This window comes from Oncorhynchus clarkii, chromosome 1, assembly GCF_045791955.1.
Source record: "Oncorhynchus clarkii lewisi isolate Uvic-CL-2024 chromosome 1, UVic_Ocla_1.0, whole genome shotgun sequence".
Lineage (NCBI taxonomy): Eukaryota > Metazoa > Chordata > Actinopteri > Salmoniformes > Salmonidae > Oncorhynchus > Oncorhynchus clarkii.
This window is the reverse complement of record NC_092147.1, coordinates 18,951,500-18,976,340: the sequence shown is the minus strand read 5'-3', so window position 1 is coordinate 18,976,340 and position 24,841 is coordinate 18,951,500. Positions and strand designations below refer to the sequence as shown.

The 24,841-nt window shown below is 45.4% G+C and overlaps 1 protein-coding gene across 2 annotated transcripts in view; it reads right to left on the bottom strand.

Moving 5' to 3' along the window:
* Window positions 1-24,841, bottom strand: part of LOC139379479 (fibrillin-2-like) — a 106,349-nt gene that overhangs the window by 14,119 nt on the left and 67,389 nt on the right. Inside the window, exons 25-51 of one of the 2 annotated variants that reach the window (XM_071122331.1) lie at window positions 24,668-24,793; window positions 19,971-20,099; window positions 19,675-19,800; window positions 19,048-19,173; window positions 18,715-18,837; window positions 18,502-18,627; window positions 17,424-17,549; window positions 13,936-14,058; window positions 13,420-13,668; window positions 13,208-13,330; window positions 12,760-12,882; window positions 12,460-12,621; window positions 12,231-12,299; window positions 11,993-12,118; window positions 11,697-11,822; window positions 11,391-11,540; window positions 10,843-10,914; window positions 10,489-10,614; window positions 10,041-10,166; window positions 3,199-3,324; window positions 2,967-3,083; window positions 2,730-2,858; window positions 2,369-2,488; window positions 1,959-2,084; window positions 1,598-1,750; window positions 1,362-1,427; window positions 1,119-1,244 (exon numbers count right to left, since the gene is read on the bottom strand). In XM_071122331.1, coding sequence (XP_070978432.1) covers window positions 1,119-1,244; window positions 1,362-1,427; window positions 1,598-1,750; window positions 1,959-2,084; window positions 2,369-2,488; window positions 2,730-2,858; window positions 2,967-3,083; window positions 3,199-3,324; window positions 10,041-10,166; window positions 10,489-10,614; window positions 10,843-10,914; window positions 11,391-11,540; window positions 11,697-11,822; window positions 11,993-12,118; window positions 12,231-12,299; window positions 12,460-12,621; window positions 12,760-12,882; window positions 13,208-13,330; window positions 13,420-13,668; window positions 13,936-14,058; window positions 17,424-17,549; window positions 18,502-18,627; window positions 18,715-18,837; window positions 19,048-19,173; window positions 19,675-19,800; window positions 19,971-20,099; window positions 24,668-24,793 — 3,420 coding nt within the window. The remainder of the gene's footprint in view (window positions 1-1,118; window positions 1,245-1,361; window positions 1,428-1,597; window positions 1,751-1,958; window positions 2,085-2,368; window positions 2,489-2,729; window positions 2,859-2,966; window positions 3,084-3,198; window positions 3,325-10,040; window positions 10,167-10,488; window positions 10,615-10,842; window positions 10,915-11,390; window positions 11,541-11,696; window positions 11,823-11,992; window positions 12,119-12,230; window positions 12,300-12,459; window positions 12,622-12,759; window positions 12,883-13,207; window positions 13,331-13,419; window positions 13,669-13,935; window positions 14,059-17,423; window positions 17,550-18,501; window positions 18,628-18,714; window positions 18,838-19,047; window positions 19,174-19,674; window positions 19,801-19,970; window positions 20,100-24,667; window positions 24,794-24,841) is intronic. The other variant, XM_071122392.1, reaches the window with a different exon arrangement.

The following is a 24,841-nucleotide window of genomic DNA, read 5'->3' as shown; positions in this document are numbered from 1 at the left end:
CACAGTGCACTACAGTTTATCACAGTGCACTACAGTTTATCACAGTGCACTACAGTTTATCACAGTGCACTACAGTTTATTACAGTGCACCACAGTGCACTACAGTTTATCACAGTGCACTACAGTTTATCACAGTGCACTACAGTTTATCACAGTGCACTACAGTTTATCACCGTGCACTACAGTTTATCACAGTGCACTACAGTTTATCACAGTGCACTACAGTTTATCACAGTGCACTACAGTTTATTACAGTGCACTACAGTTTATCACCGTGCACTACAGTTTATCACAGTGCACTACAGTTTATCACAGTGCACTACAGTTTATCACAGTGCACTACAGTTTATCACAGTGCACTACAGTTTATCACAGTGCACTACAGTTTATTACAGTGCACTACAGTTTATCACAGTGCACTACAGTTTATTACAGTGCACCACAGTGCACTACAGTTTATCACAGTGCACTACAGTTTATTACAGTGCACTACAGTTTATCACAGTGCACTACAGTTTATCACAGTGCACTACAGTTTATCACAGTGCACTACAGTTTATCACAGTGCACTACAGTTTATCACAGTGCACTACAGTTTATTACAGGCGACAGGTTCAGTTCACATCACTGCATTCTGTATCAGAAAGTAGGCTGGCCATCAGTGAAGTCACGTAGGTTGATTCATTGATATCTTTTTATGTATAAGGCTCTCTTACAAAAAGAGCTGCAGTACCTTTGCTAACATCATTGCTAAACTTTAGACGTACATGTTACCATACCCGGTCTCAGGGATGGCTAACTCTGGAGACCTCTTTGTTAGGTAAATCAGCTTTTAGTTTCTTTGCATCCCATGTATGGATCAATCTACAGAGTTCCCTACAACTAGATGTACCGGTGCCTCTCGGGCAGTTCAAATTGTTGATTGGGGACCTCTTTGTTGAGGAATGTGATTGTTTCTCTTAGGTGTATTTTGTAATTTTGTATAGTTGTATTATGTTGTATTTGTAAATTGTGTAAATGCAGGACTCCCGTGTAAAATAGACATTGGTCTCAATAGGACCCCCTGCTAAAATAAAGATTTAAAAAATCTTCATCCCCCCCAATAGGGGTCAGCTCACCAACACAGTTGATCCCAGTGTAGTCCAGGTTGTACCCGAAGGGACACTCGCAGCGGAACGATCCATCCGTGTTGATACAGACACCGTTCTGACAGACGCCTGGGTTGTCCAGACACTCATTCATATCTACAGAAAGACAGATAAGGACAGTTTATTGACCAGAGAGTTTTGGCATGGGGTCATCAAAGAGCTGATGCAGTTGAGGGGTGGGTATGTCTGGGGGTGGCCCAGTCTGTCACTCACCCTCACGGGCGTCCCCTCGTCCAGGCAAGGCTCCATGGCCGTAGGGACACAGGCTGTCAAAGGCTGCTGGAGACACAAGGAGACAGAGGTCAGAGGTTAGATCTACGGACTGATAACAAGACAGGATCCTTTTGGTTTAGCTCATATCAACTGGCTTGAGTTGAAGAATGCATTTTTATCACTACATTGACTGGAAAAGTACTGTGTGTGTGTGGAACGTGTCATGTGTGACTCACCCTCGAACTCGCGTGGGCACAGCTCGCAGGGGTCTCCCCAGCCTTCGCCTGGCATCTTGCTGCAGCAGCACTTGGCCTTGGTGGTGTTGAAGGCTTTAGGTACAGAACACTTGCCAGACTCAAAGCGGGTGAAGCAGAAGCTCTCTCTAGTATCTGTAGGGGTTGCAAACAACCAAGTCAGGAGGAGAGTAGACAATTGACTACCACCAGTGAGGCTGAGACAGTATAAAAAAGATTATTACTTTTTGGCCACACTAGAAAGAACAGAAGTGCTGCGACTAACAAATCTGAGACTATATTTCCACAATTGTACTCTCTAACATGGCCATGTAGTGACTACTTGGAGGGTTCTCTCCCTCACCAAAGCAGCGACGTCCATTGTCAGACAGAACGAAGCCATTCTGGCAGATACACTGGAAGCTTCCTGGGGTGTTGGTGCACGTGCCAAACTGGCAGATATTGGGCTCCACCTCACACTCGTTGATATCTGGGAGGAGAGAGGGATGACAGGAGGGAGAGGGGATGAGTTTTAAACTCCAAAGCCAGATGGTGCATGGGTGTATGTGTGTGTATAAACGTGTCACCCCAACAGTGCACAAGGCTATACGGCCGTGTGTTGGGCCAGATGGATGGTCATTGACACCCTGATGTGTAGTTGTGAGCATATTATGGCTCTAGCTGTGTGAGCAGGTGGGATCAGTATGTACAGATGTCATGGAGTCATGTTCCTTGTGGTGGTCCAGTGTGTGTGTGTGTGAAGGAGAATCCTACCTATACACTGATCGTTCTGGACCTCGTATCCAGCTGGGCAGATACAGCGGAAGGATCCATCCAGGTTCTGACAGATTCCAGGAGAGCAGGTCCCAGGAAAACTCACACATTCATTGATATCTGACAAACGACAGTGGTAGACTCCTCACTAGAAATACCCTACAGCTTACACACACCAACGCCAGATTAGACATACATTAAAACAAATACTTGATTTAGCTTGGAGTTTGCACTTTTTTGGACTATTCCCTTGGTTCCATTGTACAGGGAAAACTAAATCAAGCGTGGGTCAAGTATTTGAAATGATTTGACATAGAATATGTATTTGTTCCTGGTCTGCTTGGAAGTTGACGTGACTTACCAACACAGTTCTTTCCGTCTAGGGTGAGTTCGTAGCCTTCCTGACAGAGACACTGGAAGGAGCCCAGGCCGTTGATACACTGGCCATTCCTACACACCTGACCCACCAACGCACTGCACTCATCAATGTCTGGAAAGTGGATCGAGATAGTTTGTTTTCATCTTATCATTCAAAATATGCTTCCAAACATTAGAATTATTTTCCAAGATGTGCGCTGGGATGTGATCGAGTACGTACCCATGCAGTCATTGTTGTGCGTGAGCTCGAAGCCAGAGAAGCAGAGACAGTTGTAGGAGCCCACTGTGTTCTTACAGGTTCCGTTCCCACACGGCTGTCTGTCGCACTCATCGATATCTGAAACAGAGCGAGACCAGGTGAGACTGAGACGAGTTCATTGAAACCAAACTATAGAGGATCTACCGTGTCTGCTATTGTAAGTCTATTTAGTTTACTGGGACTCTTTACTTACCCATGCACATGGTCTGGTCGGCGGTAGCCTTGAATCCGTTGTGGCAGAGACAGCGGTAGCTGCCCTGGGTGTCGATACACTCTCCGTGGCTACACACGTTAGGGATCTCCTGGCACTCGTTACGGTCTACACACAATAGGGAGAGAAGATTCATTGATTCATATATCATACACACTTTTTAGTTCATTTGTAATAAATGATCTAACTAGGAAATTCCATGGAGATCAATAATCAGTTTTCCAAGGGAGACCAGGCCAAGAAGGCAGCTCCAGCATTAACTAACTGACTCGGAGAAATACATTACATGGGTCATTCCCTTTGATATTTTAAGTAGAAATTGTGCACCAATATTGAATTTTAAAAGCCTGTTATATTGAAGCTCCTTTAATATAGACCACATGGAGAATTCAATACATCTGGTTTGCTAAAGTGCCAAAATGCAGCATTGACTTCTAGGAAGATTTGAATCCACGTTAACCCCAACATTTCTCCAAGTTTTCACCATCTTTGTAAATCCCTAGTTATTTTGTTGCTTCATTTCTGAAGATAATTATTTATTTCATATGATTAGTGATAAATTTACGTCTGTCCCTCATTTTAAGGTCAACCCTATTACGTGAACTCTCATTTTAATATGGTGAAACTATTATTTTATTGTTTATCAAAAGAAACATTGGACATTTAAGGTTCTATTTTATTAACAAACCTAACCCAATGGTAAATCTAAGCGCTGACGATAGGGCTACAGGTCCGGGGGTGTGTCAGAAACATTTGAGCTATTTTCATTGCAGGGATTATGAGCGCAATAGCTGGCGGTGACGCAAAAGGGCTGGGTTTTTATGAATAAATCAATTATAGGCGTGACAAGGGCTTGGCCAATCACTGGCCACTCACTGGCCACTCACTGGCCTATCACTGGCCACTCACTGGCCACTCACCGGCCTATCACTGGCCACTCACTGGCCTATCACTGGCCACTCACTGGCCACTCACTGGCCAATCAACGCGTTTCATGGCTTAATACTGCATGCCGTTGTCTCAAGTTCTGTAAGTTATTGACGGTCTTTGCGTTGTCATCAACTCCAATTCGGCTGCATTGGAGGCACTTCCAAGTCCATTGTGGATTGATACAGTTTATTAAAATGGATGCTTCCAAACTTGATCTTTGGTGATTAAGATTTGTTTCAAAACGGTCTCACGAGCCAACCTCTTTATGATAGTGTTGACTACTTGGCAAATGCATTGGGCAGAAAAAACTGCCTTCATTGACAGGAGGGGAGGCTCTGCTTGGTTTGTGATCAAATTAAATGGAAAAAAAAACAATTGTTTTTTATGTTTCTTAATACAAGTTTAACGGGCACAAAAATAACATCTCTTTTGTTCCATGAGTGTATGGGCACTGTGCGTCATGGCTGGATAGGCTGTGCTTCCGCTGTCAAAATCCATGCCATAACCAACCAGGTTACCACTAAGACCAGCTTTTGGTTGGTCTTAAATAACCCAACAGCGCTGCCTGAAATTGGTACTTTGGCACGTTTTGTCACCCCTCTCACACCTAGCGCAAGCCAGATCATATAAGACAGGTACATTCCCAATCCTAGCGCAAGCCAGATCATATAAGACAGGTACATTTCCAATCCTAGCGCAAGCCAGATCACATAAGACAGGTACATTCCCAATCCTAGCGCAAGCCAGATCATATAAGACAGATACATTTCCAATCCTAGCGCAAGCCAGATCATATAAGACAGGTACATTTCCAATCCTAGCGCAAGCCAGATCATATAAGACAGGTACATTTCCAATCCTAGCGCAAGGCAGATCATATAAGACAGGTACATTCCCAATCCTAGCGCAAGCCAGGTCATATAAGACAGGTACATTTCCAATCCTAGCGCAAGCCAGATCATATAAGACAGGTACATTTCCAATCCTAGCGCAAGCCAGATCATATAAGACAGGTACATTTCCAATCCTAGCGCAAGCCAGATCATATAAGACAGGTACATTTCCAATCCTAGCGCAAGCCAGATCATATAAGACAGGTACATTCCCAATCCTAGCGCAAGCCAGATCATATAAGACAGGTACATTCCCAATCCTAGCGCAAGGCAGATCATATAAGACAGGTACATTCCCAATCCTAGCGCAAGCCAGATCATATAAGACAGGTACATTTCCAATCCTAGCGCAAGCCAGATCATATAAGACAGGTACATTTCCAATCCTAGCGCAAGCCAGATCATATAAGACGGGTACATTTCCAATCCTAGCGCAAGCCAGATCATATAAGACAGGTACATTTCCAATCCTAGCGCAAGCCAGATCATATAAGACAGGTACATTTCCAATCCTAGCGCAAGCCAGATCATATAAGACAGGTACATTTCCAATCCTAGCGCAAGGCAGATCATATAAGACAGGTACATTCCCAATCCTAGCGCAAGCCAGATCATATAAGACAGGTACATTCCCAATCCTAGCGCAAGGCAGATCATATAAGACAGGTACATTTCCAATCCTAGCGCAAGGCAGATCATATAAGACAGGTACATTCCCAATCCTAGCGCAAGCCAGATCATATAAGACAGGTACATTTCCAATCCTAGCGCAAGCCAGATCATATAAGACAGGTACATTTCCAATCCTAGCGCAAGCCAGATCATATAAGACAGGTACATTTCCAATCCTAGCGCAAGGCAGATCATATAAGACAGGTACATTTCCAATCCTAGCGCAAGCCAGATCATATAAGACAGGTACATTTCCAATCCTAGCGCAAGCCAGGTCATATAAGACAGGTACATTTCCAATCCTAGCGCAAGCCAGATCATATAAGACAGGTACATTTCCAATCCTAGCGCAAGCCAGATCATATAAGACAGGTACATTTCCAATCCTAGCGCAAGCCAGATCATATAAGACAGGTACATTCCCAATCCTAGCGCAAGGCAGATCATATAAGACAGGTACATTTCCAATCCTAGCGCAAGGCAGATCATATAAGACAGGTACATTCCCAATCCTAGCGCAAGCCAGATCATATAAGACAGGTACATTTCCAATCCTAGCGCAAGCCAGATCATATAAGACAGGTACATTTCCAATCCTAGCGCAAGGCAGATCATATAAGACAGGTACATTCCCAATCCTAGCGCAAGGCAGATCATATAAGACAGGTACATTTCCAATCCTAGCGCAAGCCAGATCATATAAGACAGGTACATTTCCATTCCTAGCGCAAGCCAGATCATATAAGACAGGTACATTTCCAATCCTAGCGCAAGGCAGATCATATAAGACAGGTACATTTCCAATCCTAGCGCAAGCCAGATCATATAAGACAGGTACATTTCCAATCCTAGCGCAAGCCAGATCATATAAGACAGGTACATTTCCAATCCTAGCGCAAGCCAGATCATATAAGACAGGTACATTTCCAATCCTAGCGCAAGCCAGATCATATAAGACAGGTACATTTCCAATCCTAGCGCAAGCCAGATCATATAAGACAGGTACATTTCCAATCCTAGCGCAAGCCAGATCATATAAGACAGGTACATTTCCAATCCTAGCGCAAGCCAGATCATATAAGACAGGTACATTTCCAATCCTAGCGCAAGCCAGATCATATAAGACAGGTACATTTCCAATCCTAGCGCAAGCCAGATCATATAAGACAGGTACATTTCCAATCCTAGCGCAAGCCAGATCATATAAGACAGGTACATTTCCAATCCTAGCGCAAGCCAGATCATATAAGACAGGTACATTTCCAATCCTAGCGCAAGCCAGATCATATAAGACAGGTACATTTCCAATCCTAGCGCAAGCCAGATCATATAAGACAGGTACATTTCCAATCCTAGCGCAAGCCAGATCATATAAGACAGGTACATTTCCAATCCTAGCGCAAGCCAGATCATATAAGACAGGTACATTTCCAATCCTAGCGCAAGCCAGATCATATAAGACAGGTACATTTCCAATCCTAGCGCAAGCCAGATCATATAAGACAGGTACATTTCCAATCCTAGCGCAAGCCAGATCATATAAGACAGGTACATTTCCAATCCTAGCGCAAGCCAGATCATATAAGACAGGTACATTTCCAATCCTAGCGCAAGCCAGATCATATAAGACAGGTACATTTCCAATCCTAGCGCAAGCCAGATCATATAAGACAGGTACATTTCCAATCCTAGCGCAAGCCAGATCATATAAGACAGGTACATTTCCAATCCTAGCGCAAGCCAGATCATATAAGACAGGTACATTTCCAATCCTAGCGCAAGCCAGGTCATATAAGACAGGTACATTTCCAATCCTAGCGCAAGCCAGGTCATATAAGACAGGTACATTTCCAATCCTAGCGCAAGCCAGATCATATAAGACAGGTACATTTCCAATCCTAGCGCAAGCCAGATCATATAAGACAGGTACATTTCCAATCCTAGCGCAAGCCAGATCATATAAGACAGGTACATTTCCAATCCTAGCGCAAGCCAGATCATATAAGACAGGTACAAGGATTCAAATACAGAAAAGTGTCATCTTAAACAGGTCGAAATCACAAACTAGTGTGCGTTTGACAATTGCGTTGGCTTCTCGCCAGCTGAAAATACAGCCCCTAATAGTAAAATCATAGTGTAAAAGCAGGTTATTCTTTTTGCTCATTTTCTGGTGTTTTGTGGTGGAAAACTGAGCGGGTCGATCAACCCTGTTACCCATCGATAGACAGGCTAGAAATGTTTTAACAATAAAAATTAAATTACCACTCCCTGTTGCCACTCCCTGTTACACACAACAAGCTTCCATTATTCCTCCTGTCACAAGGGGATTTATAGCTGATTTAGATCCTCAACCCTGTTACGGTCAACCTGTTAAAATCCCCCCCTTAAATCTGGTGTCTCCACTCTTACTACTCAAGGAAAGAGCCTTCAACTATAAGGTGCTTTTTTTGATCTCTCCTAGCTTTGCCGTTGAGGAACTGAAGCAAGCACACTTGTAGTTTTTTGTTTGGAACACAGCCCTGAATCCCCACCATCACACAATTACTGTTGTTCACGCAATCCAAAAACGGTTCATTTTAAATCCCAATCTAGGTCAGATGGGCATCATTTGAAAGCTTATTCTATTGAAAACATGGCCAGCTAAGTTATAAAATTCGATATTATAGTGTTAGGCTTTCAAAAAGCACTTCAGACAAACAGATTGTAATTTTGGAATGCATAGAACGCAGTCATGACTGCATTCAAGTGTATGTTCCGTGGCTAATTTTGATCACAATATGACAGACAAAGGCTCATTATGTTCAGGACAACCCAGGGTATAACTCATGTCCTCCTTGTAACTGTGGATCAAACATAGACATCATAAACATTGATACTGTAAATTACATGAGTTTTAAAATATGGAAATGTGAAGTGCACATTTGGACTCATGGGTGTGTGGTTTACTTGTATGACATCAAAGTGGTATTTAATATAATACCCAACATCTCATCTTTCAGATCACATCGTCCTCTCCATTTACAGCATTTCCCTCACTCAGACAATAACAAATGGGCAAAAGTTGCCCAATTAGCAGGAAGGATGGGGCATCTTCTTGTCACGTCAGGTGCTCAAGTTTATAACAGCTGTCAGTCAAAACCCATACAGTGTTGTGAAGCGGAGAATCTGAGGTCTGACATCATGCATTGTGTTACTGTACAGCCACTGAGCTCTGATGTCATGTATAGCATGTTACTGTACAGCCACTGAGCTCTGATGTAATGTCTAGCATGTTACTGTACAGCCACTCAGCTCTGATGTCATGTATAGCATGTTACTGTACAGCCACTGAGCTCTGATGTCATGTATAGCATGTTACTGTACAGCCACTCAGCTCTGACATCATGTATAGCATGTTACTGTACAGCCACTGAGCTCTGATGTCATGTATAGCATGTTACTGTACAGACACTGAGCTCTGATGTCATGTCTAGCATGTTACTGTACAGCCACTGAGCTCTGATGTCATGTCTAGCATGTTACTGTACAGCCACTGAGCTCTGATGTCATGTCTAGCATGTTACTGTACAGCCACTGAGCTCTGATGTCATGTATAGCATGTTACTGTACAGCCACTCAGCTCTGACATCATGTATAGCATGTTACTGTACAGCCACTGAGCTCTGATGTCATGTATAGCATGTTACTGTACAGCCACTGAGCTCTGATGTCATGTCTAGCATGTTACTGTACAGCCACTGAGCTCTGATGTCATGTCTAGCATGTTACTGTACAGCCACTGAGCTCTGATGTCATGTCTAGCATGTTACTGTACAGCCACTGAGCTCTGATGTCATGTCTAGCATGTTACTGTACAGCCACTGAGCTCTGATGTCATGTCTAGCATGTTACTGTACAGCCACTGAGCTCTGATGTCATGTCTAGCATGTTACTGTACAGCCACTGCGTTCCAAATAAGGTGCTTATTGATGACAAAATCTTCCATTTTCAACATATAAGGGCTGCCAGGGGCTGTGAATAGGAAGTGCTAGTAGGCACTTACTAAAATATTGATTTAACTTTTTCATTTTAACATTCTCTTTTTGACAGAATGTTAAAATTAGGTGAAATTAAACTTTTTTTCTGACAAATTCAGACCTCAAAAGGCACCGAATCTCAGTGTGTTTTCCCATTGACTAATAAACCATCTAACTCTCATACAATTACCTCTCGACAGGGACAATCACTGTAGTACACGTCACTCATAAACCATTAGCATAATCCCTCCAACCCCCTATTGTTCTGAGATGGTAAATCCCTGCTGCCCCTAGGCACAGAGTCTGGACTCACCCACGCAGGCCCCGCTGGGGGACAGCTTGAAGCCTGGCGAGCACTCGCAGCGGTAGCTCCCTGGGATGTTGATACAGTTGGCGTTGCGTTGGCACAGGTTGTCTCCACTGTTACACTCGTCAATATCTGGAGGGAAGAAAAACAAGAGCGGGCAACCGTCAGTCACAGTGGTCATAACTGTCTTGTAAAAGCCCAGTATGAAGTCATTCAGAAGCTGAGGAGGATCAAACAGAAAAGTGACAAGGTTGCTGGTTTGAATCCAAGCCGACTAGGTGAAAAATCTCCCCATGTGCCCTTGAGCAAGGCACTTAACCCTAATTGCTCCTGTAAATGGCTCTGGATAAGAGTGTCTGCTAAATGTAAGCGATTGTTTTGTGTGTCAGAGATTATGTATAGACTGAGTGTGAGTATGTGTGTGTGTGTAGTTGTGTGTGTGTCTGAGCCTTACCTTCACAGATGAGCAGTATATTGTTATAGCTGAAACCCACAGAACATTCACAGCGGAAGCTTCCTATCTGGTTGATACACACTCCGTTGGCACATATCCCCGGGATCTCTCGACACTCATCAATATCTGCAGAACAATACAGAATACAATACAGAAACATCATGCTATGTTAGCTACTCTTTCACTCACAAAGCCCCTTTCTACTCGATGAAGTCTTCAAAAGCACGATTTACAATAGACACAGACATAGTGGTACCATAAAATTACAATAATGACGACAATATTGATCAGTTTATGTGTTGAGCGAGCAGTAGGCCATTGTGACCTATTTGACCTTTGACCTAATGACCTTACCAATGGGCTTGCCTGTGTGGATATCTATGATGAACCCAGGAGCCTGGTTCCCACACAGTAACTGGTACTCCGCTGTGGGAGAGAGGACAAAACAACTGAGTGAACTTATGCACCAAGAACATATTAAGACCATATTAAGACCATATTAAGAACATATTAAGAACATATTAAGACCATATTAAGACCATATTAAGAACATATTAAGACCATATTAAGACCATATTAAGAACATATTAAGAACATATTAAGACCATATTAAGACCATATTAAGAACATATTAAGACCATATTAAGACCATATTAAGAACATATTAAGACCATATTAAGAACATATTAAGACCATATTAAGAACATATTAAGAACATATTAAGACCATATTAAGAACATATTAAGAACATATTAAGAACATATTAAGAACATATTAAGACCATATTAAGAACATATTAAGACCATATTAAGAACATATTAAGAACATATTAAGAACATTTTAAGGGGCTGTATTGAAAGTGTTGGAGATAATATGTCTGTGTGTCTTATGTTCCAACTCACAGGTGGCAGGGGTAGGGCAGGCTTCACAGGGCTTGTTCCAGGCCTTGCCAACGTTGTAGGCACAGCAGCACATCTTCTTGGTCATGTTGAACGACAGCTCGTTCTCACACGTGTCGTTAAAGTTGCGGTAACACACGCTCTTCCTCATATCTGCGATGTCACCAGAGAGAGGGTTGAGAATGACTCACCATAAATACACAACTCAATAACTGTTTAGAATCCATTATGGTTTATAAACCATTAGTAAACTGTTTATTCACATATACACAGTACTGTATATGTACCACCGAGTGTGGTCTGACTCACCCATGCAGTTGTTTCCTCCGTTGACCTGCATGTACTCAGGAGGACACACGCAGGTATAGTTCCCCAAGGTGTTGTAGCAGGTACCAGGGCCACAGATTCCAATGTGGGCTGTGCACTCATCAATATCTAGACACACACAAACAGACAATATAGACGGTTACCCACAGTACTAACATAATACCCCTCTAACTGTACAGTACTGAATAAGTACCCAACTTAGACAGTTCAGACATTACAGCTACCCCTCTTACAGACCGTATTGACATCTGACCCCTCTGCGACCTTTGCCCTCTTACCCTCGCAGATGCGTGTCTCCTCGTTGAGGTAGTAGCCTGCAGGGCACTCGCACTGGAAGCTGCCGAAGGTGTTGACACAGTTACCACCCTGGCACAGGCCTGGCAGCTCCTGACACTCATCAATGTCTTGTGGGGCAGAGAGAGAGTCCGGTTTAGTTTGTTGGGACATACTCCAATACAAACAGAGGAATAATAAGATCAGGACAAGTAGAAGAATAGGACAGAGAGGATGTGTTACCTTCCAGGATGACAGTGATGGGGTTGGGTCTGAAGCCCTCTCCTCCAGGACACAGTGTCTTGTACTCGGCTATAGACCAAAAAAGACCACGAAACATCAAACTAGCACAACATACCCTCAACAACACAAGTGGAATTGGGCACGATTAGCTCAGATCGTTTCCCCCCCGTATTTTTCAAAAAGAAAATGTCTGTCATGTTTTGGTTCGACCAAGCTGTATTGTACGTACTGGAGTTGATTGGGGGGCAGAGTTCACAGGGGTTTCCCCAGGCTCCTCCCAGGGAGCAGCAGCAGGAGGCGCGGGTGACGCCCACGCCGATCTCAGCGCTGCAGGAGATGCCCCCGTCGCCGCGAGCCAACGTATCCAGGAAACAGTTGCCCACTCGCGTGTCTGAAAGGAGGGAAAGAAACTATTGTTACACTTACACCCATCAACACCTTCTGCCGATCATTCATCGGCTGAGGTGTCTTCATCTCCATGGCTACGAGACATTAGCATTGCTCTGATGCCAGGTGTCCAGTTACTTACCCACACAGCCCACTCCAGTAGGGTTGAGCTCGAAGTCCGGAGGGCAGTTACACAGGTAGCTTCCGGGTGTGTTCACACACAAGCCATTGATGCAGTTCACAGGGTCCGCACACTCGTTAATGTCTGGAACACACACGCACAGAGCCAGAAACACACACTTTATGACCAACACTAAATAACACACATAGAGTCACACACAAACACTTTAACACGACACATACACTTGATGAAAGCTATGCTCTCAGACTGTGAACGGACTTGAGAAAGCAGAAAGACCCCTGTTAATCTCACAGATTTTCTGCGGCTGCATTCTTGAGATTGAGGAGGTACAGTGAGGGAATAGAAAGTCCAAATTGATGGAGAAATATGTGGGATGCCAGATTGGGTTGGTACAGAGTGATGCTGTGGCAGAGTTGTCAGTGTGTGGTAGAGGGTGTGTGTTGCTCACCAGTGCAGTTTCCTCCGCTGCGGTCCAGCTCGTACCCGTCGTCACACACACACCGGAACATCCCCGGTAGATTCTGACACGTTCCAAACACACAGATGTTCTGGAAGTTACATTCGTCAATATCTACCGATGGAAAACACAGAGAGGATCAGTCAGGATCTACGGTGATAAAATCAATCACAGGGTGAAAAAGAAGAGTGTGTCATTCTGACCCTGGCAGGCCTTGCTGTCCTCGGTGGGGGTGAAGCCCATCTCACATTCACAGCGGTAGCCCCCCGGAGCGTTCAGACACTGGCCATTCTCACACAGGTTCACGTTGTCAGCACACTCATCCATATCAGAACAGGAGAAGCCATCCCCGTTGAAGCCCTCCTTGCAGGCACAGCGGTAGGAGCCGGGGGTGTTGACACAGTCTGCATTGAGATTGCAGTTGTGCTCCTCAGTGGAACACTCATCCACGTCTATGGGGAGAGAAGGGTCAAACAAGAGTGGGGTCACAGTCAGGGTCAGTCATTATCAATGGAGACCCTGGAGAAATTAAGGTTAAGTGCCTTCCTCAAGGGCACATCGGCATATTTTTCACCTCGTCGGCTCTGGGATTCAAACTAGCAACCTTTCAGTTACTGGCCCAACACTACCTGCCGCCTAGTGGTCACATCTCCTGGACATAGAGGGCTGAACAGAGGAATCTGTTTTTTTTCCCCAGGCCAGCACTATAGTGTACTCACCTACACACTTGATGCCGTCTCCCACCCAGCCGTCACGACAACGACACTTGAAGCTCCCGGGAACGTTGAGACAGGCAGCATGCATGTCACAGTTGTGAGCCCCAATCTCACACTCATCAATATCTGGAAGAAATAAGAGAGAGATCAATAGAGGAAAATACATCAAATGTTAGTTCCTCTCTCCTTGTGTCTGTACCCTGGTTTATACCTCACAGTCTGTACCCTGGTTTATACCTTAGTCTGTACCCTGGTTTATATCTTACAGTCTGTACCCTGGTTTATACCTTAGTCTGTACCCTGGTTTATATCTTACAGTCTGTACCCTGGTTTATACCTTATAGTCTGTACCCTGGTTTATACCTTACAGTCTGTACCCTGGTTTATACCTTATAGTCTGTACCCTGGTTTACACCTTATAGTCTGTACCCTGGTTTATACCTTAGTCTGTACCCTGGTTTATACCTTATAGTCTGTACCCTGGTTTATACCTTACAGTCTGTACCCTGGTTTATACCTTATAGTGTGTACTCTGGTTTATACCTTATAGTGTGTACTCTGGTTTATACCTTATAGTTTGTACTCTGGTTTATACCTTATAGTCTGTCCTCTGGTTTATACCTTAGTGTGTACTCTGGTTTTTCCTTATAGTCTGTATTCTGGTTTATACCTTAGTCTGTACTCTGGTTCATACCTTAGTTTGTCCTCTGGTTTATACCTTAGTGTGTATTCTGGTTTATACATTATCATCTGTACTCTGGTTCATACATTATAGTCTGTACTCTGGTTTATACCTTAGTGTGTACTCTGGTTTATACCTTATAGTTTGTCCTCTGGTTTATACCTTAGTGTGTACTCTGGTTTATACATTATCATCTGTACTCTGGTTCATACATTATAGTTTGTACTCTGGTTTATACCTTATAGTGTGTCCTCTGGTTTATACCTTATAGTGTGTACTCTGGTTTATACCTTATAGTGTGTCCTCTGGTTTATACATTATAGTCTGTACTCTGGTTTATACCTTAGTGTGTCCTCTGGTTTATACATTATAGTCTGTACTCTGGTTTATACCTTATAGTTTGTACTCTGGTTTATACCTTAGTGTGTACTCTGGTTTATACCTTATAGTTTGTACTCTGGTTTATACCTTAGTGTGTACTCTGGTTTATACCTTATAGTTTGTACTCTGGTTTATACCTTAGTGTATACTCTGGTTTATACCTTATAGTTTGTACTCTGGTTTATACCTTAGTGTGTACTCTGGTTTATACCTTATAGTTTGTACTCTGGTTTATACCTTAGTGTGTACTCTGGTTTATACCTTATAGTGTGTCCTCTGGTTTATACCTTAGTGTGTACTCTGGTTTATACCTTATAGTTTGTACTCTGGTTTATACTTTAGTGTGTACTCTGGTTTATACATTATAGTCTGTACTCTGGTTTATACCTTATAGTGTGTCCTCTGGTTTATACCTTAGTGTGTCCTCTGGTTTATACATTATAGTCTGTACTCTGGTTTATACATTATAGTCTGTACTCTGGTTTATACCTTACAGTCTGTACCCTGGTTTATACCTTATAGTCTGTATTCTGGTTTATACCTTATAGTTTGTCCTCTGGTTCATACATTATAGTCTGTACTCTGGTTCATACATTATAGCCTGTACTCTGGTTCATACATTATAGCCTGTACTCTGGTTTATACATTATAGTCTGTACTCTGGTTCATACATTATAGTTTGTCCTCTGGTTCATACATTATAGTCTGTACTCTGGTTCATACATTATAGCCTGTACTCTGGTTCATACATTATCATCTGTACTCTGGTTCATACATTATAGCCTGTACTCTGGTTTATACATTATAGTCTGTACTCTGGTTCATACATTATAGTTTGTCCTCTGGTTCATACATTATAGTCTGTACTCTGGTTTATACATTATAGTCTGTACTCTGGTTTATACACTATCATCTGTACTCTGGTTCATACATTATAGTCTGTACTCTGGTTTATACATTATCATCTGTACTCTGGTTTATACATTATAGTTTGTACTCTGGTTTATACCTTAGTGTGTACTCTGGTTTATACATTATAGTCTGTACTCTGGTTTATACATTATAGTCTGTACTCTGGTTTATACATTATAGTCTGTACTCTGGTTTATACATTATAGTCTGTACTCTGGTTTATACCTTATAGTTTGTACTCTGGTTTATACCTTATAGTTTGTACTCTGGTTTATACATTATCATCTGTACTCTGGTTCATACATTATAGTCTGTACTCTGGTTCATACATTATAGTTTGTCCTCTGGTTTATACATTATAGTCTGTACTCTGGTACATACATTATAGCCTTTACTCTGGTTTATACATTATAGACTGTACTCTGGTTCACACATTATCATCTGTACTCTGGTTCATACATTATTGTCTGTACTCTGGTTCATACATTATAGTCTGTACTCTGGTTCATACATTATCATCTGTACTCTGGTTCATACATTATAGCCTGTACTCTGGTTTATACATTATAGTCTGTACTCTGGTTCATACATTATCATCTGTACTCTGGTTCATACATTATAGTCTGTACTCTGGTTTATTCATTATAGACTGTACTCTGATTTATACATTATAGACTGTACTCTGGTTCACACATTATCATCTGTACTCTGGTTCATACATTATTGTCTGTACTCTGGTTCATACATTACCGTCTGTACTCTGGTTCTGTACTCTGGTTCATACATTATAGTCTGTACTCTGGTTCATACATTATCGTCTGTACTCTGGTTCATACATTATCATCTGTACTCGGAAGTTAAACATGACCAAAGCTTTATGGCAGTGACATAACTGAGATCGTGTTTTACAGTAATATCCTTGCTGTAACTACCAGTATGTGTGTGTAGCCCATGGTGCTGTGTGTGTGTGTGTGTGTGTGTGTGTGTGCGTGTGTGTCTGTTTGCAGGTGCGTGTGCATGTGTGTCTGTGTGCATGTGCGTGTGTGTCTGTGTGCATGTGTGTGTGTGTCTGTGTGCATGTGCGTGTGCATGTGTGTGTGTGTGTGTCTGTGTGCATGTGTGTCTGTTTGCATATGCGTGTGTGTCTGTGTGCATGTGTGTGTGCGTGTGTGTCTGTGTACATGTGCGTGTGTGTCTGTGTGCATGTGTGTGTGTGCATGCGTGTCTGTGTGCATGTGTCTGTGGGCCTGTGCGTGTGTGTCTGTGTGCATGTGTCTGTGTGCATGTGCGTGTGTGTCTGTGTGCATGTGTCTGTGTGCATGTGTCTGTGTGCATGTGTCTGTGTGCATGTGTCTGTGTGCATGTGTCTGTGTGCATGTGACTGTGTGCATGTGCCTGTGTGCATGTGTCTGTGTGCATGTCTGTGTGCATGTGTCTGTGTGCATGTGCCTGTGTGCATGTGTCTGTGTGCATGTGTCTGTGTGCATGTGCCTGTGTGCATGTGCGTGTACTGTACCTGTGCAGCCGGTGGAGCCCTTCTTAACAAAGTACCCCAGCTGGCAGTGGCAGATGAAGGATCCCTTGGTGTTCTCACAGTCCCCATGCAGACAGATGTTAGGGTTCAGCTCACACTCATTCACATCTGGACACACACACAGGAACATGAGCTAACTGGTCTTGGAGAGGGGACAGAGGAGTATGTCTAACAGGGTCAAAGAGAGAAAGCGAGACAGAGAGAGAAACGAGGAGAGAGAGAGATAGGAAAAGAGAGAGAAACAGAGAGAGAGAGACGTGGGGAGAGAGACAGAGAGAGAGATACAGCGAGAGAGAGAGGTGGGGAGAGAGACAGAGAGAGATACAGCGAGAGAGAGAGAGGGGTGGGGAGAGACAGAGAGACAGAGAGAGAGATACAGCAAGAGAGAGGGGTGGGGAGAGAGAGAGAGAGACAGAGAGAGAGATACAGTGAGAGAGAGAGAGGGGTGGGGAGAGAGAGAGAGAGAGAGACAGAGAGCGATACAGCAAGAGAGAGAGAGGGGTGGGGCGAGAGAGAGACAGAGAGAGAGATACAGTGAGAGAGAGAGAGAGAGAGAGAGACAGAGAGCGATACAGCGAGAGAGAGAGAGCGGTGGGGAGAGCGAGAGAGACAGAGAGAGAGATACAGCGATACAGCGAGAGAGAGAGACAGAGAGAGAGATACAGCGAGAGAGGTGGGGAGAGAGAGAGAGAGAGAGAGAGAGAGAGAGAGAGAGAGAGACAGATACAGCGAGAGAGAGAGAGAGAGGTGGGGAGAGAGATACAGCGAGAGAGGTGGGGAGAGAGAGAGAGAGAGAGAGAGCGAGAGAGAGAGAGAGATACAGCGAGAGAGAGAAGGATGGGGAGAGAGATACAGCGAGAGAGGTGGGGAGAGAGAGAGAGAGAGAGACAGATACCGCGAGAGAGAGAGACAGAGAGAGAGACACAGCGAGAGAGAGAGAGACAGAGAGAGAGATACAGCTAGAGAGGTGGGGAGAGAGAGAGACAGATACAGTGAGAGAGAGAGAGAGAGGTGGGGAGAGCGAGAGAGACAAAGAGAGCAGTGGAAAGAGAATAGTCACCGATGCAGGTCCTCATGTCCATGGAGGCCATGTATCCGTCGTAGCAGAGACAGCGGTACTCTCCAGGCACGTTGGTGCACTGGCCTCCATCACAGATATCAGGGCTGTCCTCACACTCATCTATATCTACACGGGTGTGACAGAGTGAGTGTTAACATGACTTCTTCCATGAGTGTGTGTGTGTGTGTGTGTGTATCCCAGTGACATACGTACCAGCGCAGGTCCTGAGGTCAGGCATGAGAGCGTATCCCTCACTACAGCTGCACTCGTAGCTGCCCTCTGAGTTGGTACAGTGTGTGTCACAGCCTCCGTTCATAATGGTACACTCATCAATATCTGCAATCAGATGGGTTACAGGTAAGTATAGACACACACACACAAACAAAACTCAAATATTGCCTTTTCTGATATTAATAAATGCTTCAGCAAATTCTGTTAATGATCATTTTTGTAAACTTACTTATGTCAGGTATTTCCGTACACTGAAGTATGGCACCCCCTCCCCCAAAGACAAATGATGACATGTCTCAGTCAGTGGTCACTCACCCACACAGCCCTGTCTGTCTGGTGTAACCTGGTAACCAGTGTCACAGGAGCACTGGTAGTTCCCCACCATGTTGACACAGTGGCCGTTCTTACACAGGTTGTCACTCAGCTGGCACTCGTTCACATCTGGAAACACACAAAGAGGACATGACAGTCAGCTTAAATCAAAAGAACTAGCTTCCACAGTAGACAACATAGAAAGTAGTAGAATATCTTGAGATTACTTTTATGGAGTAGGGGTGTTAACCCCGGTGTCCTGGCTATATTCCCAAGCTGTCCCTCATACCATCATGGTCACCTAATCATCCCCAGTTTACAATTGGCTCATTCATCCCCCTCCTCTCCTCTGTAACTATTCCCCAGGTTGTTGCTGTAAATGAGAATGTGTTCTCAGTCAACTTACCTGGTAAAATAACGGATAAATAAATGTAAAAAATGTTTAAAAAGGGGGTTAATGTCTGGCTAACTTAAAAATGCATTCCAGATGACTTTGGGATGATGTAAAAAAAAATAAGAAAGGAAACTGTGGTGTATAGTTTCTCATATTCTAGGTGTTTGTGTGTGTGTGTGTGTGTGTGTGTGTGTGTGTAATGTATAGTGTCCACTGTGGATGGATATATGACCTACCTTCGCAGGAGGTACCATCGGGACTAAGCTGGTGTCCGGGGGGACATTCACACTCATAACTCCCCTCTGTGTTCAGACAGGTGCCTCCTATACACAGCAGAGGGTTCCGCTCACACTCATCAAAATCTGCAGGGGAGAGGGGGAGGAAGAGAGGGAGGAAGAGAGGAAGGACGATAGAGGGAGAGTGCAATGAGGTCAGCTGTCAAAAATGACTTGCACAGAGGATCTCTGAGGAAGTTCTCCCACTCTCCAGTCAGCTAGAGAGCAGTGTGTGTCTGTTTGTGGGCGTGACTCACCCATGCAGTTCTTCATCATCATGAAGCCACTTTCATAGCCCTCGAAGCATTCACACTCAAAGCTGCCAGGGGAGTTCACGCAGGTGCCGTGGCCACACAGGTCCGGAGAGATATGACATTCATCAATATCTGAGACACAGAGACAGAGGAGGGAGTAGAGACAGAGGAGGGAGGGGAGACAGAGGAGGGAGGGGAGACAGAGGAGGGAGGGGAGACAGGGGAGAGAGGGGAGACAGGGGAGAGAGGAGAGACAGGGGAGAGAGGGGAGACAGGGGAGAGAGGGGAGACAGGGGAGAGAGGGGAGACAGGGGAGACAGAGGAGGGAGGGGAGACAGAGGAGGGAGGGGAGACAGAGGAGGGAGGGGAGACAGAGGAGGGAGTAGAGACAGAGGAGGGAGGAGAGACAGGGGAGAGAGGGGAGACAGAGGAGGGAGGAGAGACAGGGGGGGGAGGAGAGACAGAGGAGGGAGGGGAGACAGAGGAGGGAGGGGAGACAGGGGAGAGACAGGGGAGAGAGGGGAGACAGAGGAGAGAGTGGAGACAGGGGAGAGAGGGGAGACAGGGGAGAGAGGGGAGACAGGGGAATGAGGGGAGACAGAGGAGGGAGGAGAGACAGAGGAGGTAGGAGAGACAGAGGAGGGAGGGGAGACAGAAGAGGGAGGGGAGACAGAGGGGAGACAGAGGAGGGAGGGGAGACAGGGGAGAGAGGGGAGACAGGGGAGAGAGGGGAGACAGGGGGGAGAGGGGAGAAGGAGGAGGGAGGAGAGACAGAGGAGGGAGGGGAGACAGAGGAGGGAGGAGAGACAGAGGAGGGAGGAGAGACAGAGGAGGGAGGGTAGACAGAGGAGAGACAGAGGAGGGAGGGGAGACAGAGGAGGGAGGAGAGACAGAGGAGGGAGGAGAGACAGAGGAGGGAGGAGAGAGAGGAGAGACAGAGGAGGGAGGAGAGACAGAGGAGAGACAGAGGAGGGAGGAGAGACAGAGGAGGGAGGAGAGACAGAGGAGGGAGGAGAGACAGAGGAGGGAGGGGAGACAGGGGAGAGAGGGGAGACAGAGTAGGGAGGAGAGACAGAGGAGGGAGGGGAGACAGAGGAGGGAGGAGAGACAGAGGAGAGACAGAGGAGGGAGGAGAGACAGAGGAGAGACAGAGGAGGGAGGAGAGACAGAGGAGAGATAGAGGAGAGACAGAGGAGAGACAGAGGAGAGACAGAGGAGGGAGGGGAGACAGAGGAGGGAGGAGAGAGAGGAGAGACAGAGGAGGGAGGAGAGACAGAGGAGGGAGGAGAGGGAGGAGAGACAGAGGAGGGAGGAGAGACAGAGGAGAGACAGAGGAGGGAGGAGAAACAGAGGAGGGAGGAGAGACAGAGGAGGGAGGAGAGACAGAGGAGAGACAGAGGAGGGAGGGGAGACAGAGGGGAGACAGAGGAGGAGGAGAGACAGAGGAGGGAGGGGAGACAGAGGAGAGACAGAGGAGGGAGGAGAGACAGAGGAGAGACAGAGGAGGGAGGAGAGACAGAGGAGGGAGGGGAGACAGAGGAGGGAGGAGAGACAGAGGAGGGAGGAGAGACAGAGGAGGGAGGAGAGAGAGGAGAGACAGAGGGAGGAGAGACAGAGGAGAGACAGAGGAGGGAGGAGAGACAGAGGAGAGACAGAGGAGGGAGGAGAGACAGAGGAGGGAGGAGAGACAGAGGAGAGACAGAGGAGGGAGGAGAGACAGAGGAGGGAGGAGAGACAGAGGAGAGACAGAGGAGGGAGGGGAGACAGAGGAGAGACAGAGGAGGGAGGAGAGACAGAGGAGGGAGGGGAGACAGAGGAGAGACAGAGGAGGGAGGAGAGACAGAGGAGAGACAGAGGAGGGAGGAGAGACAGAGGAGAGACAGAGGAGGGAGGGGAGACAGAGGGGAGACAGAGGAGGGAGGAGAGAGAGAGGAGAGACAGAGGAGGGAGAAGAGAGAGAGGAGAGACAGAGGAGGGAGGAGAGACAGAGGAGAGACATAGGAGGGATGAGAGACAGAGGAGAGACATAGGAGGGAGGAGAGACAGAGGAGGGAAAAGAGAGACGGAGGAGGGAGGAGAGACAGAGGAGGGAGGAGAGACAGAGGAGGGAGGAGAGACAGAGGAGGGAGGAGGGACAGAAGAGAGACAGAGGAGGGAGGAGAGACAGAGGAGGGAGCAGAGACAGAGGAGAGACAGAGGAGAGACAGAGGAGAGAGAGGAGAGAGGAGAGACAAAGTAGAGAGGAGAGACAGAGAGGAGAGAGACAGAGAGAGGAGAGACAGATTAGAGAGAGGAGGGAGGAGGGACAGAAGAGAGACAGAGGAGGGAGGAGAGACAGAGGAGGGAGAGGAGACAGAGGAGAGAGGAGAGACAAAGTAGAGAGGAGAGACAGAGAGGAGAGAGACAGAGAGAGGAGAGACAGATGAGAGACAGAGGAGGGAGTAGAGACAGAGGAGATAAGAAAGACAGAGGAGGTGGAGAGACAGAGGAGAGACCGAGGAGGGAGGAGAGACCGAGGAGGGAGGAGAGACCGAGGAGGGAGGAGAGACAGAGGAGGGAGGAGAGAGAGGAGAGACAGAGGAGAGAGAAGAGAGACAGAGGGAGGAGAGACAGAGCAGGGAGGAGAGACAGAGGAGGGAGGAGAGAGAGGAGAGACAGAGGAAAGAGGAGAGAGAGGAGAGACAGAGGAAAGAGGAGAGAGAGGAGAGACAGAGGGAGGAGAGACAGAGGAGAGAGGAGAGAGAGGAGAGACAGAGCAGGGAGGAGAGACAGAGGAGAGAGGAGAGACAGAGGAAAGAGGAGAGAGAGGAGAGACAGAGGAAAGAGGAGAGAGAGGAGAGACAGAGGAAAGAGGAGAGAGAGGAGAGACAGAGGGAGGAGAGACAGAGGAGAGAGGAGAGAGAGGAGAGACAGAGCAGGGAGAAGAGACAGAGGAGAGAGGAGAGAGAGGAGAGACAGAGGGAGGAGAGACAGAGGGAAGAATGCACATTACAGAAATACAATATTCAGCATTATAATATAATATTCAGCATAATAATATAACATAATATTCATCATTACTTTACTGATCTCATGCGAAAATGAATCTGTGCCAACAAACAGCCCACTGGGCACACACTGGTTGAAACAATGTTGTTTCTACACCATTTCAATGGAATAGACATTGAATTGATGTCTGTGCCTAGCAGGAGTGTTTAAAAAAAAAGATATCTATATATATTTTTTTTTCCCCTAAAACATTCTCAAATACTACATACAGTTGAAGTCGGAAGTTTACATACACCTTAGCCAAATACATTCAAACTCAGTTTTTCACAATTTCTGACATTTAATCCTAGTAAAAATTCCCTGTCTTAGGTCAGTTAGGATCACCACTTTATATTAAGAATGTGAAATGTCAGAATAATAGCAGAGAGAATGATTTATTTCAGCTTTTATTTCTTTCATCTTTCATATAATTCCCAGTGGGTCAGAAGTTTACATAGACTAAATTAGTATTTGGTAGCATTGCCTTTAAATAGTTTTACTTGGGTCAAACGTTTCGGGTAGCCTTCCACAAGCTTCCCACAATAAGTTGGGTGAATTTTTGCCCATTCCTCCTGACAGAGCTGGTGTAACACTGAGTCAGGTTTGTAGGCCTCCTTGCTCGCACACGCTTTTCAGTTCTGCCGACAAATTTTCTATAGGATTGAGGTCAGGGCTTTGTGATGGCCACTCCAATACCGTGACTTTGTTGTCCTTAAGTCATTTTGCTACAACTTTGGAAGTATGCTTGGGGTCATTGTCCATTTGGAAGACCCATTTGCGACCAAGCTTTAACTTCCTGACTGATGTCTTGAGATATTGCTTCAATATATCCACATAATTTTCCTACCTCATGATGACATCTATTTTGTGAAGTGCATCAGTCACTCCTGCAGCAAAGCACCCCCACAACATGATGCTGCCACCCCTGTGCTTCACGGTTGGGATGGTGTTCTTCGGCTTGCAAGCCTAAACCTTTTTCCTCCAAACATAACGATGGTCATTATGGCCAAACAGTTCTATTTTTGTTTCATCAGACCAGAGGACATTTCTCCAAGTGCAGTTGCAAACTGTAGTCTGTTTTTTTATGGTGGTTTTGGAGCAGTGGCTTCCTTGCTGAGCGACCTTTCAGGTTATGTCAAAATAGGACTCGTTTTACTGTGGATATAGATACTTTTGTACCGGTTTCCTCCAGCATCTTCACAAGGTCCTTTGCTGTTGTTCTGGGATTGATTTGCACTTTTCGCACCAAAGTACGTTCATCTCTAGGAGACAGAATGCATCTCCTTCCTGAGCGGTATGATGGCTGCGTGGTCCTATGGTGTTTATACTTGCGTACTATTGTTTGTACAGATGAACGCGGTACCTTCAGACGTTTGGAAATTGCTCCCAAGGATGAAACAGACTTGTGGAGGTCTACAATTTATTTTCTGAGGTCTTGGCTGATTTCTTTTGATTTTCCCATGATGTCAAGCAAAGAGGCACTGAGTTTGAAGGTAAGCCTTGAAATAAACTTCTGACTTCAACTATAATTCATATACAAGGATACTTACTAAATATATAGATTTCTGCTTTAAATCATACAGATTTTAAAATGCTTTTTTATGGAATAAACAATTATCTCTCTCTCCCCCTTATCACTCGCTCTCTCTCTTTCTCTCCCCTTCTCTCCGTACCTGTGCAGTTCCTCTCCTCCATGTTGAGGGCGAAGCCACTGCTGCAGCGACACTTGAAGCTGCCGATGGTGTTGCGGCAGGTTCCGTGGGAGCACAGGCCGCTGAACACCTTACACTCATTCACATCTATGGAGGTACAACACAGCGGACAAACATCAACGGTTAGCGCTGGGA